Below are 16611 nucleotides of genomic sequence, written 5' to 3'. Positions count from 1 at the left end.
AGCAGCGCTGGGGACACAGGTAGGGGGGTGGCTGTGGGCATCTTTGGGGAGGTGCAAAGGCCACCAACACCTCCCTGGCTCGTCCATGAGTGTGACATTTGCTCCAGAGCTCTTGGAGATAATCCAAGTCCCTCCATGATGCTGTCCATGCCTCACACTCTGGCTTCCCCATCAGCAAAAGCTTTTTAGAGGTGACAAACAGGGACGGCTGCTTGTCCCTAATGCCACACAGGTCCCTGCTGCCCCAGAAAGCTCCCTGTAAACATCTCCCTGCTCTGAGCCACCCAGGTAGGAAGGAGCAGCAGGCACAGACAGCTGCTGGATCCCTCACACACAGATCTGTCAGAGCTCGCCCCGATCTAAAAATACCAGCGGCACCTCTGCCTGACGGAGCAGGCGGAGCCTCCCTGGAAAGGCTGGAGTGACACAGGCTCAGCAGCAAAGTCCTATTTTTAGCTTATCTTTTAGGGCTTATTAGGTCTCCCTTTCCCTTCCTCCTCCCCAGACTCCTTCAGATGACAGGCTGGGCTGGGAACCTCCTCGGAGAGCCCCTCTGGGCCGGTGCCATCCCAGCTGCGCTTGTTCTTAGCGCTCGGTTTTAGCGATTCCCTTCCCTGCAGCATCACCTGCCAGTGGCACAGAGTTATTTCCTTCATGGAATCCCTCCCTCCCCTCCCCTCCCACCGAGGTGCAGCTGTAAAAACGCAGCTGAGTTGTTACCATGGGCTGCTGAACTTCCACTCTGATGATATCCTCGTAGATATCATCGCCCTCATCTTCGCAGGGGACGCAGTCGTAGATGTCCTCCCCCAGATCGTGCTCGCTGCAACGAGAAGGAGAAGGAGTCAGAGATAACAATGAGGGGATGTTCACTGTCACCTCAGCAGGCACCGAGGAGGGAGGAGAACCACAGTAAGAAAATCCTGTGAAAATTCATGTGCTCAGCCCATGCTCTCTGTTTTTCCCGGATCAGTGCCTGCTGCACATTTCTTTCCGCTCGCTGGAGGCTGGAAAAGGCGGAATGCTGCTTGACACGAGCGGGGATCACAGCCAAGAATTGCTCCATGCCCTGTGCCAGGCGTGCCCACGATGCCCACACCACCACAGGCTGCCAGCTCTGCCCCTGCAGGGCTTTTACTCGGCACTAATGGGCCCAGCTGAGAAGGATCCGCCAGCCAAGAGTCCAGTGGGACCATCTGAGCCACCAGAGCCACCAGCTCCAGCTCCACCTGCTCCAAAGATGCACACAATCCCCTCTTCAGCTCCTCTTCAGGACCAGGAGCAGCTCTTGCACCAGTGACTTTATAGCACGCTCAGAGAATTCACTTCAAGGGTTGGATTTTGGTCTGCTTAAGGCACTGTGTTTGCTCTTGATCTAATTTTGCTTTTCCTTGCTGAGAGGTTTCCTTTGTGCCAAAAAATCATCTTCTTCCCCCAGTCAGAGCTCCAAACTGCTGTAGGAGCCCAGATCCACTCAAAACAGGAGCAGATATTAAACATCATCCAACGTCTCTGAGCAGTAGGAGAAGCATCCCAGTCCTGATGGACCAACACTCCCTGGGCTGTGCAGGACCCACAGCAAAGCCTGGACCAGGCAGCTGTCCCAGCCCTGGGCATCCCATCCAGGTTTAAACGCTCTGCATCTGGTTTCTATGAGTGATGCACCAACTCCCACAAAGCCCAATCCCTGCCCTGATGGGCAACTGGGTGAGTTTTAATCCAGCATTTCCCAGAGGAACAGGAGGCTCTCCTGACCACCATAAGGCAATCTCATCAGACAGCTCAGTGAGCAGAGGCCAGTAACAACATTTACATCAGAGAGAAATTAAGCAGCAAAACATCTCATTTTGAGGACCAGCCCCATCACTTTGGAGCTGCCCCTGCACTCCCAGGCTTCAAAGGCATCCCAGAGATGAGGTGCCCTGCTTGTGCTAAAGGTGACGGTGTTCAGTAATTAATTATCATCTGAGCCTTCACACCCCTCCCAGGGGCTCCTCAGCCTTGGAATACTTTTGAAAATTCAGCCCATATTAAATACCAATTAACAATAATAATTCCAGTGCTTAAATCTACAGGTGCTGGCTGCTAACGGCTCCCACTGAAGTCAATCCCACAGGATCAGGACAGCGTGAAACGCTGGAATATCAAAGAGTGCTCGCATATTTTACAAGCTGTGTCTTTCAACAGGGGCACTAATTACACACAAATAAATTTAGGTGTAAAGCTGTGCTCCAAGTGGGACACTCAACATCTCTCCATTATATATCAGGGAGCAGCAGAGCACATCTGCCTGCAGAACCGGGCTTTATTTCTCTGCTTAAACACAGCCCTTTCTATTTTTACAAACAGATTTATTTAATAAAAGTTTGGGGATTTTAAATAAATACACTGGCGTGATGTATCCATCCCATTCTTCCTGGGTGATGCATTGCAGCTGCTGCAATAATGCCCACTAATAGCTGGTGATCCATCTTCCCCCTCCCAGGCATCGCCGTCGCCGTTATTATCTGCACCAATATTTATATTCTCGGCTCCGCTCCTCATCCAGAGCCAGTCACTCCCAGTTCCTGATGGATCTCCCTGCCCATACCTCTCGGATTGCTGGCTGTCTCTCCATACATCATTTCCCTGGCTGGAGGGTTGTTGGGAACGTGTGGCTGGGTTTATGTCACAGCAGGAGCCCAGCTGGGTGTGGGATGATCAGGACAGGGCTGGGGTGGTGCTGCTGCTGGAGCAGAGCCTGCTTGGAGTGAGGGATGAACATCCCCATCCCTGGGAGAACTTGGAAACTGCTTTGGGATAGGTGCAGAGGAGAAGGTGGCATCCTGAGGTGTCCCTGAGCATCACCTGGAACTCCTCTCCCACACAAGCAGGTGCCACATCCAAGCCTCAGAGGCACTGCCCGTCCCCAGCCTGGTGCTGCTGTTTCCAGCCCAGACAAACTCTCCTTTTCTCCCTCTCCAAGAAGCCACGAGCTCTGGATCGTGGTGGGCACGCACTGGGAGAAACCCAGGTGGCAGCATGTGATGCTGAAAGGGCTTTCACAGAATCATCAGGGTTGGGAGAGACCTTCAAGATCATCTGGCTCCACCTGAACCCAGCACCACCACAATCAACCCTAAGCCATGTCCCCAAGTGCAACATGGGTTTTGCTCAATCGTGGGCTGAGATTGGAGAGGGATGCATGTCCCACTTGGATCACCAGGAAAGAAATGCCTCCCAAGGGACATGCCAGAGATTTGTCCACAGAACAGCCCTTGGACACAACCACTGCACCCACCATGTGGGGCCACATCCTGACAGCACCTCACCACTTCCCTTCCTCTAGTGAAGGGGCCGAGCCTCGCTGCTCCACTCCTTCCTGCTCCTCAACACCAGAACAAGCCCTTCCCATCCCTGATTTCTGGCTTTGGGAAAAAAATAGGAACAACTCCTGCATCCTGGGGACACCCAGAAAGACACCTCCCCTCCAGAGCTTTGGGGAGATGCACTAGAGATGCTCAAACCTGACAGCTGTGGCAGTATTACAACATTGCCATCGTCCAGCAGCCTGTTATTTATTAAAACACATTCTCAGTGCATCTCTGAGAAACACCAGAAGCTGCCAGTTTTTATGGAGAGCAGTAAACCAGGAGGATCAGCCTCTCCTGGAGCAGCCCAGGAGCAGCCAAGCTCCTGCAGTGCCGTATGGATGTTGACATCTCTGCTTTGCATATATCGATCCTCACCTGTCCCCACACTGGTGAAAACACGCACCCTCCCTGTCCTTAAAACAGGGAGCAAGGATTGGGATGATTTTAGCCAGTGGCAAGCTCAGGACACACCGAATTCAGGCAATAAATTCAGCATTCCAAGCGTGTCACGGGCAGACGGAACAACTTGAGCAAGGAAAGCCAGATCGCCTCGTTCCTCACAAAGAAAAGCAATTTACTCCTTCAATAAAAGCAGCAGAGTCTGCGACTCACCCGTGGGTATCAGAGCCTGTGATCTGCTGCCTGGATTAGGAGATTCATTGACAGCTCTGGGGTTAAGAAAGGGATTTTAGCCACCCTTCAGAGTGAACGCCAGCATTTGCAATTCCTGTTATTAGGATGGATGTAACCAGCTTTGGGCTGGCAGCATCTTGCCGAGCCAGAAAAGCTGATAATGAATAAAGCTTTTCATAGCTAAGGCAATTTCAGGCAAAAACAATGCTTTTGGCTGAGCTCTGCCTCGCTGGCAATGCCTGCCCTGCACTAACACCCACCCAGGCAGGCAGCAGCCATGCCAAGGAGCAGCTCCCAGAACAGAGGGACTGGTGCCAAGATGCTGCCTCAGAGTGAGGGAAAGGAAAGGAGCAAGTTCATGGAATCACAGAATGGTTGGGGTTGGAAGGGACCTTAAAGACCATGGGCACAGACAGTCCCTGATGCCCCAGTAAATGACACACAGCATGTCCTCTACGCTAAAGGAACCCCGCACATCATCTTTGCACTGACACTGCGGGTAAGCGGGGAAGCTCTGATGGATTTCAGGGCCATTGAAGAGCCTCTCCACCCATAAAAACTGCTGTGGGAAGTTGATGAGTATGTACCAGCCTCAGAAATTCAAGGACAAAGCCACCACACCAAAATTCCATCCAAAACACACTGAGGAAAGAGCCAGAACCACCAGCAATAGCAAAAGGAAGAGGAGGACGGGACAGAAGGAGCTAAAATAAGACAACCAAGAGACAACCCCAAATTTCCAGTCCTGTGACCAAGGTTAAGAGCCAAAAGATCTCAGAGCCACCACAGGCCCAGGCTGGGAGTGCATTTGCAGGGTCTCTGAGGCAGCTGCCCAGCAGCTGGGAGGCTCCAGTCTGTCCCAGTAACCTCCCACTTTCTCACTGTCACTGTGCACTCACAGCTATAAATACACCAGCCAAACCCCTCATTCAGGGGCTCTGTCAGAGAGGACAAGCAGAGCCCTAAATTTGCAGCACATCTGGCAGGCTTGGGTTTCAGGGTGAGGGAGTGCAAGATGGGCAGCTGCTGGACTCGAGATCTTGCAGGGTTTTAATTACCCAGATTGTAGTTGGATGGAGACACTCATCTGGAAATAGCAGGAGAAGCCTTTTCCCACCTATTCTGCTTGGGTCTTACACTCCCCATTCCAAGCGGAACATTCTGATCCCAAGAAAGAGCCTCACACAGTTACAGCAACCAATCTGATCCCAGAAGTGGCACAAGCAGGATGTAAAAATCAATACAAGTGACAAAAGAAGGACAGACACGTTTACAAGTGCTCTGGCTCAAGTGCCCTGCACCACCAAGCCATTTATTTCAGGGGCTGTTGTGCCTGGTTTGTCCAACACAGCAAAAATAATGAGAAAAGTGGCAGCCAACTTATCATCTCACCTTGGCTCCTGTGCTCGTTACTTTTTTTAATGCATTTGAGAAATTCTGCTGATCACAGCAGTATTTTGGAAGATGTGAGGGGGGCAACGCTGGTGACAGTAGTGGGAGAAGAAGGAGAAAATTCAGCAAGAAGCTCTGCCCAGAAGATGCAGCCCTTGAGAAACTGAGGCTGGGAAGATTTTCTTTCCCCCTTCTCTAGGATGAAAAGTTAGGGAATACAAAGCTATCTCAATATTTTTGTTAGGGATAAATTCCCAGTGAGCTGCAGCTCAAAACAAGAGCAGGGGACAGTGGCACTGACCTGTGTGACAAAGCTCTCCAGGGATAGGGTTTGTGGGGACCTGCTTTGCCTAAAACACTTATTTGGTCCTTTATGCAACCCTTCAACTCCTCTCCTCAAAACAAATTATCTTCAGACAAGAAAAGAAAGGTAAAAGTTATGCAAATTAAATGTTTCATGTCAAACCACTCACAGAACTTCTGCCTGACCCTGAATTCTTCAAACAGCCAACAAATAACCCAAAATCTGCCCTGTGTATCTACCTGATTGTGCCACTGCAGAGGGACAGTGCCAAGAAATGGAGAAGGTTCATCATAAAGAAGGCTCTGGGGCTGTAAAGAGGGACAGGATTAATGGCTCTCATAAATTTAATGAGACAAAATAACTCGGGAGAGTTCAAGTGGCAGCGGAGGAAATTCAGGTGAAATGTTAAGTATAACTCTGAGGTACCAGGATGGCTTGGAGCAGCTGAAAGAGCCATAAAGGGGGATGGAAAAGCAGTTGGCAGGGAGGATGCTCAGCAGTTAGGAGGACAATTGCCTCCTGACATCAGCTCCCAGCAGCCACAGCCATGTGGGAAGCAGCAGCTCCCATCCATATGGATCTGCAGGAGCTTCCTCAGGACTGTGATATCCCTGACATGGGGGCACAGGCTCCAGAGGATGAACCCACACGTTGCTGCTGCAAAGCCAGCTCATTTCACGGACAAACTGCCCCCAAACCGGCTGCTGCTGCAGGGTCTGGCATCGGGGCGGGCTGGAATAAATCAGGCAGCAGAGGACAATGTCCCTTTACTGCTCCTCACAGCATCGATCAGGCACCACTTGCAATGCGAGCGGCCCTCGCCATCTGCCCTGGCTGGCTGCAAGCTGCCATCTGGCCCAGGGCACAGCAAACCGAGGGGCCAGAGGGCTGAAAACAGGGAATTTGAGAAGTTCCCAGCTCCCCTGATAGCCTTTTAGCTTCTCTTCCCCTTTCCATCATCAATTGTTCTTTTTTTTTTTTTAAACTAAATAGCTGTTTCCAGGCAATTATGTGCCTTGATCTGCTGGCTGGGGATCTGTCTGGAGCTGGGATTAATCCCTTCAACACCCCAAAGGTGAAAGCACAATGGGGTCATCAAGGCTTAAACACCCTTTAAACACACCAGTACCCCGTGGCTGCCCCATGATGGCACACACAGCTTGTTCCTGCAGCCCCATGGTCCAGCCCTGGCACTGGCTTTTGTCCCACAGCTCCTCTGTGCTGGGAGAATCCTCAGGATAAAGGTCCTCACTCTTCAGAGCATCATGGGGACAACAGGGGCAAAGCCTGGTTCCTTCTGCTCCCCAAATCAGCACCTCCATCACAAATATTTTTGCATTTTAAATGCTTCGCAGCACAGGAATTCAAAAATCCTGGGGACACCAAACCACTCCACTTAAATACTTACAGTCGAAATGAAGCATTTTGACATTCTCCATAAAACCTCATTTTACCAGCCCCCAAAATGTCTTGTTAGAACCAACCCAATGTTTATCCTGAGCTTTTTCTCCCAGCAGCACAACACCCAAAGACAGCTCCCTTTGGGAGATTCCTCTCTCCTGGGGTTGTCCCTCCTCACCCACCCCCATCCCTCTGAGGCCTGTGGGGACAGCAGAGCGGCACCGTGAGGTGACACATCCCTGCTGGTTTTACAGGCAGGGCTGGAGCAGCTCCTTCCACACATTGGGTCATTTCCCTGCCTGCTGTGGAAATCGCTTCCTCGCCTCCAAAGAAAGCATTCTGGCTGCAGTCAGATCTTCCCAAGGCTGCTGGATCATCAGCAATATTAAAGGCAGAGATGCTGGATGGACTGAATCATCCCCAGCAGTGAATGCTGCCCTTGTTGAGCTGTTTGGAGAGGGCAGGAACTAAGAAAGAGCTTTCTCATCGGTGCCACGGGCTGCCAGCGCCCAGCAGCGGGGCCCAGGGCACACCACTGACACTGGCACATTCCCAGTCAGAGTTTCTTTGTCCAAGGCAGAAAGGGCACTGTCGCTGCTGTGCTGCAGGCAGCAGGAGCAGCAGCACTCGTGCTGAGGGGTTCTCCAGGGCGTTTCTGGGGTTTTTACAGCTACGGGTGAATTCCGACACCGTTTCGTAGGCCGTGGTTCCGTGCACTGGGAGGGCAGGCCTGGATGAGGGAATTTGTGCAATCCCTGCTGATTTCAACATGCCTTTCCCCCACTAGTCCTAAATAGGATGTAAAAAAGAGGATTTTGCAGAGAACGGGAAAACAGGGGAAGTTAAAAGTTGGAGATCTGGGACAGAACAGGGCAACCACTTGAAATAAACCTCCAAGTTATGTGACGAGCATCACAGCCCCTCTCACCAAGGGACAAGGAACAGTTTGGGAAGCTTCCACCTGGACACCGTGTCCCCAGCAAAGTTAAAGCTGGGAACCCACGTCCAGCACCAAAGAACCAAGTGCAGCATCCCAAACCCACCCTTTCAAGGCCAGCACTGCCATCCCCACCAGCACTCGTGTTTCAGTCCCCACACAAGCCTCTCCCCAGATAAAAGCACATCTGTGTGTGAGAAACAGGAATTTTAAACCCCAAAATTAAAGGGATTTTGAGAACTTTTGGAGAGGGGGCACAAAAAATGCTCTTCCTGAAGTGATCCCTTTCCAAGTTAAAATTTTATTAAACTGCAGCTGCTGGGAGCCAACAGCAAGCAGGGAATTCCAGGGTACTCCATTCCCTCCACTGGTAATTTATGATTTACTTCTGTAATAACTGAAGCCATAAGGAACTCATTGGATTAAGGAGTCTTATTATTTATGTTGTGGAACAATAATATTTAACTGCATAAAGCCACATATCCACCCACCCAGTCCATCCCTCCAGATGAAGCAGACTGCACTTCATAAGCAAAACCCTGGCTTGATGGGGATGCTGCCATTGAATTCCAATAGTGCCTGCACTTCACCGTGTGTGTTGTAGTTCAAGGTTGATTTTAAAAGCCTGTTACATCATCAGCACGGGCAGAAAAACCAGATAAACATAGACAGAGACAGCAGCAGCATCACCCACAACCCACCAAGGACAGGCAGGATGAGGGGCCTGTGGCTGCCACATCCCTGGAAGTGTTCAAGGACAGCTTGGATGGGGCTTGGAGCAAGGTGGGATAGTGAAAAGTGTCCCTGCCCATTGCAAAGGGGTGGAATGAAATGGTCTTTAAGGTCCTTTTCAACCCAAACTATTCTCTGATTGCCCTGGGACCAGCTGCTGTGCTCCAAAATCACACATGGGAGAGGCAGATCCATGTGCCAGCACCCAAAAAATGCCATGGAGGAACCAGCACTGTCAGCAATGGGTACCCCACTCCCAGGGCTGGCTTTGGTCACCTCAGAGGATGAATTATGTCCCAGGGCTTTGGGATTTAGGAGGAGGAGGGGATCCCCTGGGCTTGGCCCCTTTCACCCCCCACCAAGCCACTCATCAACTGAACCTGATTAAAAGTGACATCTCCCAGGGCTTTACATGAGAAAAAGATGGACTTTTGTCAGAGCACAAAAATCTGCTGGCAAAAGGATCAAAGCAGCCGTTCTGGCTCTCCCAGCCCTGCTGTCAAACTTTATCTGCCTTTGCTGGAAGCCCACGGCAACTTTTCCCAGTGTCCCCTCCCAGCAGAAGGTGAGGCCACTCACTCCGCCAGCTCCTCCAAGCTCCGGTACACATCATCGTCATTTTCCGTGGTCTCCTCCGAAGGGAAGGGCCTGGGAAGGAAAGGAATGACAGGGTTATATTGGTGCCTCACCCCTCACAGCAGAGCCCCTGAACTCAGCCCAGCCCTGAGCATCCTGCTGAGCAGAGGCTGTTTTGGAACAAAATATTCACTGCAAATCCATTTTTGTCCCAGAATGACACCACCTCTGCTGCTTCCCGAGGGCAGAGCTGGCAGGGCAGGGCAAGAATCCAGGTGGGGAGGTTGGCTGAGCACACAGGGCAGCACCTGGGCACCAGAATGAGGAGCTGCGTGGTCTGACAGCACCTCAGAGTCCCTGTGGCTGAGCTCTTCCTGCTGAGCTGGTGCTGCACAAAACTCAGGAATCTTAATTCCAGCCTGCTGTTGGATTTTTTGGGATGGAGAAACACCTTCTCCTCCAGTGATGGAGCATTTCTACCTGTGAGCTCCTTCCCACTGGCACCTCCCAGCAATCCCACTGGAATGGATGAGTCCTTAGGAACCCCAGGCTTCCTCATCTTAACAACTTTGTGACAGCTGAAAAAAGTTAAACCCTCGGAGATGAGGGAAAGGACACCAAAAGGGCAAAACTGAAGGAGGGGAGGAAGCAGATTAAAAGAGCGAGGGAGGGAGTGGGGGGAAACAAGAATTCCTTGGCTCGTTCTGAAGCAATAACCAAATAATGTATGAAGGAGATGAAAAATACTGTTTTAATTAAACCCCACGTGTTATTGCTGGCATAGGGCCAGGGTGGGCTGTGGCTCTGTTGGGGCTGGATGCACCTTTATGGCTAGGGCTGTGCCGGGCTGGGTGTCCCCACAGGCACAGCCAGCCTTGCTCCAGCCCCAGCACAGGGACAGGGACAGGAGGCAGCAGGGCAGCTCTGCCCATCCCTCCTGGGCATCCTGGAGAAGGCAGGGGGGGTCCCCAGGCTGTGAACCACAGTGATGGGACATTGATGCTGTGGAGGAGCAAAGCTGGATACACGTGAACCTCTAACTGCCCTCAAGAGCAATTTCCTCCTCTTCCCTCCCACCCTCCCTTTCCATGATAGACTGCTTCTCCTGGAAGATTTAATACATGGCCTGGTTAGCCCCTGAATTTGCTATTTTTGGATCCTTTCGCTGGCATTAATTTGCTTTCTCTCCCCTGCTACACCTCACCCTTCCTTCGGCAAGCAGCTCCAGACTGAGCGTTTTGAAAAAGTGCTGAGACCTGCAGCGAGTTCAATTAAAACCCCGACCAGGTGGTGAGTCCAGGGGGGAAAACAGCTGTCGTGACCCCAGCCATGGAGCAGGACAATTCCATGCTCCACCAGCTATCACAGCTGCCCTGCCTCTGCAACAAGGAGCACCCAAGGTGCGTCCAACCATGTCCTTCCTCCCAACAGGAGAGAGGAAGGCAAAGGATGCAAAGCTCTGGCAGGAAAGCAGAACTCAGAGGTGACCTCTGTTTAAACACCACTTGTTACAACAACAATAAAAAGAAATCCACCACAAGGCATGACCTCCTTTTATTTGCATCTTCTGCTCTTAATCCCTGACTATTTCCTTCCCCAGTGCTCACCACGCCAGAGAGAAAGGAGTAAAAGAGCCATAAAGAATATTAAAATCACATGGACACATCTCCAGCCGTAAATCTGGGCTTGAGGTGTAATTTGATACAACCCCCCATGTAAGACAAGGAGGCAGCAAAGGCAGAAAAATAGCTTCTAATGAGAGTTTCATGGGGATGCAGCTCTGCTGGCCCTCTCAGCTTCACCTTGACCGCTGGTGAAGGCCCGCAGTGAAAGTCAGGGCAGGGGAGGAATTAATAACCTGTGTCCCTGCAGAGGCAGCTAATGGCTAAATAAGGACTCACAGAATGCAATTAGAGGGAGAAGTCACACCAGGGTGAGGATTACTAAATGGACCATCCAAAATCTGGAGCTGAAGGGTGGCTTTTTGGACAAAGCCTTGGGTTTTTCCTTTGTTCATCCCTTGCTCTTCCCCAAGAGTTCCAAGTGCAACAACACACTTTAATTAATTTAATTTAGCTCTACCAACAGCCACTATTTAGAATATCTCCCTACTTTTGACTCAAGGTCCCTTATACATCCATTTAGGTTATGTTTTTGTCACTGAACACACCTGAGCTGGCTGCAGGAAAGGATTTGATGCAGTGGGGACAGACTGGGGGAGGAGAGTTCTGCTCTCAGTCCCACCCCACCAGATCCCCATCAAGGCAACACAAAGAAAAGCCAGCTGGGTGATCTTTTAAGCCAGTATTTCTCACAAGCACAGGGGTTTCACTGAGAACCTTCCCACAGATCATCCCCTTGGCCCCAGCCATGCAGGGAGCAGCATCTCCATGCAGGTGGGTGAAGGTGCTGCACTTTCCCCAGCCATGAGCTCCCCAACAGCAAACACCTGGTTTGGGACCAATCTCTGTGCCCTTTTTTTTTGGTAAAATGAGTAAAAATGTTGTGAGTGAAAAGGTCTAAAAGCTCCTGATTCCCTGGGAAATTCTAACAGACCTCCAGGCATGTTGCAATTTCTTATGCAGAAGCACAGTACAGCTGGGAATGCCCAACAGTAACGAGTATTTTGAGTCCACTGAAACCCAGCAGGTCTGCAGAGACCCCAGTTTATTAAAATTCATTTGAAAATTAAGATACTTCATATCTTTAGCTAAGCACCAGCTTTTTTTACTCCACCACTGTGCAAAACCACCTGCTGAGCCATTCATCCTCCCAGCCCGTGCCTGGGCTGCTGCGAGCCCCATCCTGCTCAGATGAAAAGCAAAAGCTGCCAGTGCCATCAAACAGAGCTGGAACAGGCTCTTAGAGATAATAAAGCTCCCAAAGTCGACTCCTTCACAGACAAACCCCACAGCACTCAACAGCACTGCTTCCAGAGATCAAAGGAGGGAAGGGAAGTGGGATCGATCCGATGTGTTTGTTTTAGAGCCGAAAAGGGGAGAAAAGACCAAGCAATTTGTTGTGAAGTTTAGAGTGAGCTGCTCTTTTGGAGGGCAGGACTTACAGCAGGTGATGGTTCTTGACATGTGATGCAAAGCACCCCCTTGATCTTACAAAACATTTTGGCCACTTTCTGGATCTCACTGCAAATGGAACACAGGCAGAGCCAGCCACAGCCACAGCACATCACCCACGGGGACAATCAATTAATATTTCATGAGGCTCCTCATGCAAAAAAACCCCTCCCTTGCTCTCAGGTCGCCCCATGATCCCTCCCACGCCGCATCCTCACCGTCCACCCCCGCACAGGGAATCTCTCAGCACTGCCTGGCTGCTCTCTCCTCTGAATTATTTAATGGGAAGAGCCAGGTAGGCTGCAATTCTAACAGCAATAAACAGGGAGGTTTATTTATTTATGAGCATATTTCAGCATCTGGGGTGCCCTGTCCTAGCAACTGAAGGCAGCTCTTCACCTCTGCAGAGAGCTGAGGGTCAGGGATGGGGCAGCTTCAGTCTGTTCATTTTGTACAGCAGCACCTTGGCCTCAAATCCACGTGGGGCAGAGCAAGGAGGACCTGCCATGGTTCATTTACCATTTTTCCAGTCTCCATTCCAATTTCTCAGCAATTTCCAAACACCAACCCTGGGAAGCAGGGAGGGTGGAAATGTCCCACTCAGGGCTCTCCATCCCAAGGAGCTGTTCCCACCTGAGGCTGCTCTCGGCGGAGATCGTTTGGCAGGCAGATCTGCAAGGAAGTTTTCCTGACCTGTACAAACACCCTTAGGAGTCTAAAGGAGGTGATTTATCCCTTTCTGGAGGGGGATTCCAGCCTCCCAGCACCAGCAGGATAATCTCCCTGTTTTTAAGTCCAGGGATAACACTTGAGTGTTTTAAAAAGCAGGTGGAGTGTGTGACACCCGGGAAACCTGAGCTGCTCCCATCTGCTGTCCCTTCTGCGAGGGATTTCTTCTGGAATGGGAAGGACCAGAGAGCCCCAAGCTGGTGCAAAGGAGCTTCTGCGGCTCTGCTGGGATGGACGGAGCTGTGCTGAATCCTCCTGGCCCAGAATGTGGCAGCAAAACATCTCCATGGGGTGGAATCTACAGCCTGGAATTACACCCTGCAGGACTCCCAGCTCCTCAGGCTGGGTGTACAGGCCCTCCCCACAACCCTGTTTTGAAGGGGCCAATGCACAGAAAACCCCCAGGACACTGATTTCACCAACATTTTGGGCTTCAGGCTGTGCTTTCCATGCAAGTCTGGGTGTGGGGTTCACAGCCCTACAGCTCCCATGCTTCCAGAAGAGTCCTGCTGAGTTCAATGCTGCTTCAATCCCAAAATTTCAGACTTTGGCTGTTCCCAGCACAGCATTTTGATAGCTCCAACCTTCCCCTTTTCTTTTTTCCTCCTCTTTTTCTCCAGGAGGAAAAGTCACTCTGAGCATGGGATCACCCCACCCCTGTGACTGTGTCCCCTGTCAGCAATCAGTTCTGGAACCCCGGGCCCACCATCCTGAGCACTCCTGGAGCTGCCCAAAGATAACCAGGTGTTTTTCCAAGATTTTGGCACACCACTGAAATCGGCTTCATGGAATTAGGCAGATTAAAGCAGCATTAATTTACCAAGAGGTGGCTGTGAGCTGACCAGGGACCAGCAAAGAGGTGACCTGCAGCTGCTTCTCCAGCCCTGCCCTCAACCCAGGCAGCACCTCCAAGATTTGGTTCCCATCTGTGACACAGGAGCAGCGTCAGGGAATGGTTTTGGTCCAATGCTGTGACATAAACCCACACTATTAATGCCCCAAAATCCATTTATATAAAACAGAATAGAATCAATTCTCCCCGTGCAGAACGAGACACATCAGAGCATACCAAAAGCTGCTCAATTTAATTAAAATCACACTATTGTGTTACATTACTCATCTCTGGAAAGAAGCACCTCACGTGGCGCCAAATTTTAGACACGTCCTCTGAAAAATTACGGTTTGCTTTTATTTGTGGTCTGGAGCTGGCAGAAATTCTCACAAGATTAATTCTGATGGCAATCCAGCGGGGAAAGAGCGAGTTACATCACCAGATAACACAAAGATGATGATGATGATGCTGATGATTTTGCAGGAGAGCACTCGGCGCAGTGTCAGCGCCCAAGGGTGAGCTGCAGGCCCTGCTTTATCCTCAGCTCAAATCTGAACCGAGCATTTCTGGAGATGAGAAGACAAGAAAATAACAGCTCGTATAATTTTATGTTTCAACACATTATCGCATTTTTAAAAAGCCCTCGTGTACCAATGCCTTGCTTAAGCAAGAGGGATGATTTTTCTCCTCACTTCAGCTCCACATTGATGAGAACAGATGGATAAAATCAAAAGGGGAATCCAGAAATGTCTTTCTTGAAGAGAAAGGAAAAAAAAAGAACCCAAACCCTGTGGGGTAACAGCACAACCAACCACTAGGGAATGACTGCTGCAGTAAAGACCTGGGATACATCCCACAGCATCCAACAACATCAACAGCCTCACTTTGGAAAACACCTGGTGAAAACACAAATCCTGAAATCCCCATTTTTAATTCGCAGCAGAGCAGCACAAGGTGACTTTTCAGCACTCTTGAGTTTTTCTGCTCTACCTGAGCAGCTGCCATCCTATGAAACATGTGCCAAGAAAAATAAATAATTAACCTCAATGGGTCTTTCTGCCTGATTCCAGGCCAGCCCCAGCACTGCTGTCTGCAGGGAAGCACCACCAGCACATCCCAGCCAAGAGGGGCCCAACTGTGCAGCATAAACCAGCTCCAAACAGTCCATTCCAAGGGCCAGCAGGAATCCCTTCCCCAGGGAGGTGCAGAGCCGTCCCAGAGCATCCAAGTGTCCCTCTCCAGGCACAGCCCATAGGGGAGCCTCCCAAGTCCCCTATTTTGGACCAGCTGAGCCTGGAGCCCTTCTCCATCCTTGGAGCATCCTTGGGGCAAAGACTGCATTTTGGAGAGACAATCAGAGGTACTGGAAAGGTCTCCCAGGGCAGGCAGTGGCACAGGAGGAGCTCTGAGGGAAGCACAACGTGGACAAAGCCGATGAACAGCGACCAAGCAGGTGACCCCAAAGCCCAGCAAGCCCCACCTGATCCCACCCAGCAGAGCTGAGCTCATCAGAGCTGCATCTTCATTAGCAAAGCTGCTGGTGGGGAGGGGGACAGAAGCTGCCTTTGCTTTGTGAGCAGCTGCTCACGGCGTGACCTCAGCATCCCCCAGCCTGCAAAGCAGCCGCGCAGGAAAACATGTCAGGGAGATTTTTCAGGCTCTCTGTGAGGATACAAACTTGCCAAAAGAAATGTGTTAAGAACGTTTTTTAGTGGGAAAGGAGCTGCTTTTCAGCCAAGGATTCTGCTTATCAACAAATGGAGGAGCTTTATGGTGACTCCTAAAGGTTTGTTGGTGTCACAAGAAACAACCTCCACCTGACCGCCTGCTGGTGAGGTTTGTGCTGAGCCTCTCTGGGTTTGTGCTGGTGACCAGTTCCAGGACTGGTCCTAGTTCCAGGAGAGCTCTGCACAGCAACTGTATGTATTTCCAGACACGGATCCTCCCTCAGCCTCCGCCATCTCCATTTTATAGCAACACTTAAAGTGTGTACAAGGAAAACACAACGGCAGTAAAACAATAATGGGCAGAGTGCAACTCCTGGCGGGGAATAAAACAGTCCTTGTAAAACCAGCCTTCAGGAGAAGAGGTTCCCTAACAACCTCCTCACCAAAAGACACTTGAGAACTTAATTGTCGCCTTTAATCGCCTGCCATTTTCACACCCAGCTGGATCCGCCTCCCATCCCCAGGGGCAGGGGGAGCGGAGACCAAATCTGACCTGCAGGAAGCCTCCAGCCTGCTGGAGAATCCTTGCAAACCCCATAAAAGATTTCCCCCTTCTCCCTTCCCTCCTTCAGGACAGCAAGGGGAACATCCCGATCAGCTCCAGCTTGTGCCACCACATCTTCTGCAAGAAGTGGGGGTTGCTGGTGGGATCACAAAGCCCTCTTTGCAGGGTCACCCCCACACCACAGTGGGGCTCAGTCAGATGGGGAAGTGGATTAAAGTCATGAAGCCTGGACAAAACTCCAGATTTAATTCCGAACTGGTGGCTGAATCGCTGAGGAATTTCCTGATCACCCAGTGACACACACTGAGATCACAGACACACAAGTTTAGCAGGTCCAGCTCCCTGTGCCCCCCGCTCCTCCCCTGAATGCAGCATCCTGGGCACCTCCTGCCAGGAATGCTGCTCTGCCTCTCCCT

General features: G+C 50.9%; 1 protein-coding gene across 8 annotated transcripts in view; it reads right to left on the bottom strand.

Moving 5' to 3' along the window:
- Window positions 1-16611, bottom strand: part of VAV2 (vav guanine nucleotide exchange factor 2) — a 124768-nt gene that overhangs the window by 25676 nt on the left and 82481 nt on the right. For all 8 annotated transcript variants that reach the window (XM_032130440.1, XM_032130434.1, XM_032130436.1 and 5 more), the window contains 2 exons: window positions 9332-9400; window positions 721-823 (listed from right to left, as the gene is read on the bottom strand). In XM_032130440.1, the coding sequence (XP_031986331.1) occupies window positions 721-823; window positions 9332-9400 (172 nt within the window). The remainder of the gene's footprint in view (window positions 1-720; window positions 824-9331; window positions 9401-16611) is intronic.

The sequence above is a fragment of the Corvus moneduloides genome, chromosome 21 (genome assembly GCF_009650955.1).
Source record: "Corvus moneduloides isolate bCorMon1 chromosome 21, bCorMon1.pri, whole genome shotgun sequence".
Classification (NCBI taxonomy): Eukaryota; Metazoa; Chordata; class Aves; order Passeriformes; family Corvidae; genus Corvus; species Corvus moneduloides.
Note: the sequence above shows the minus strand (reverse complement) of the source record. Positions and strands in the feature narration are given on the sequence as shown.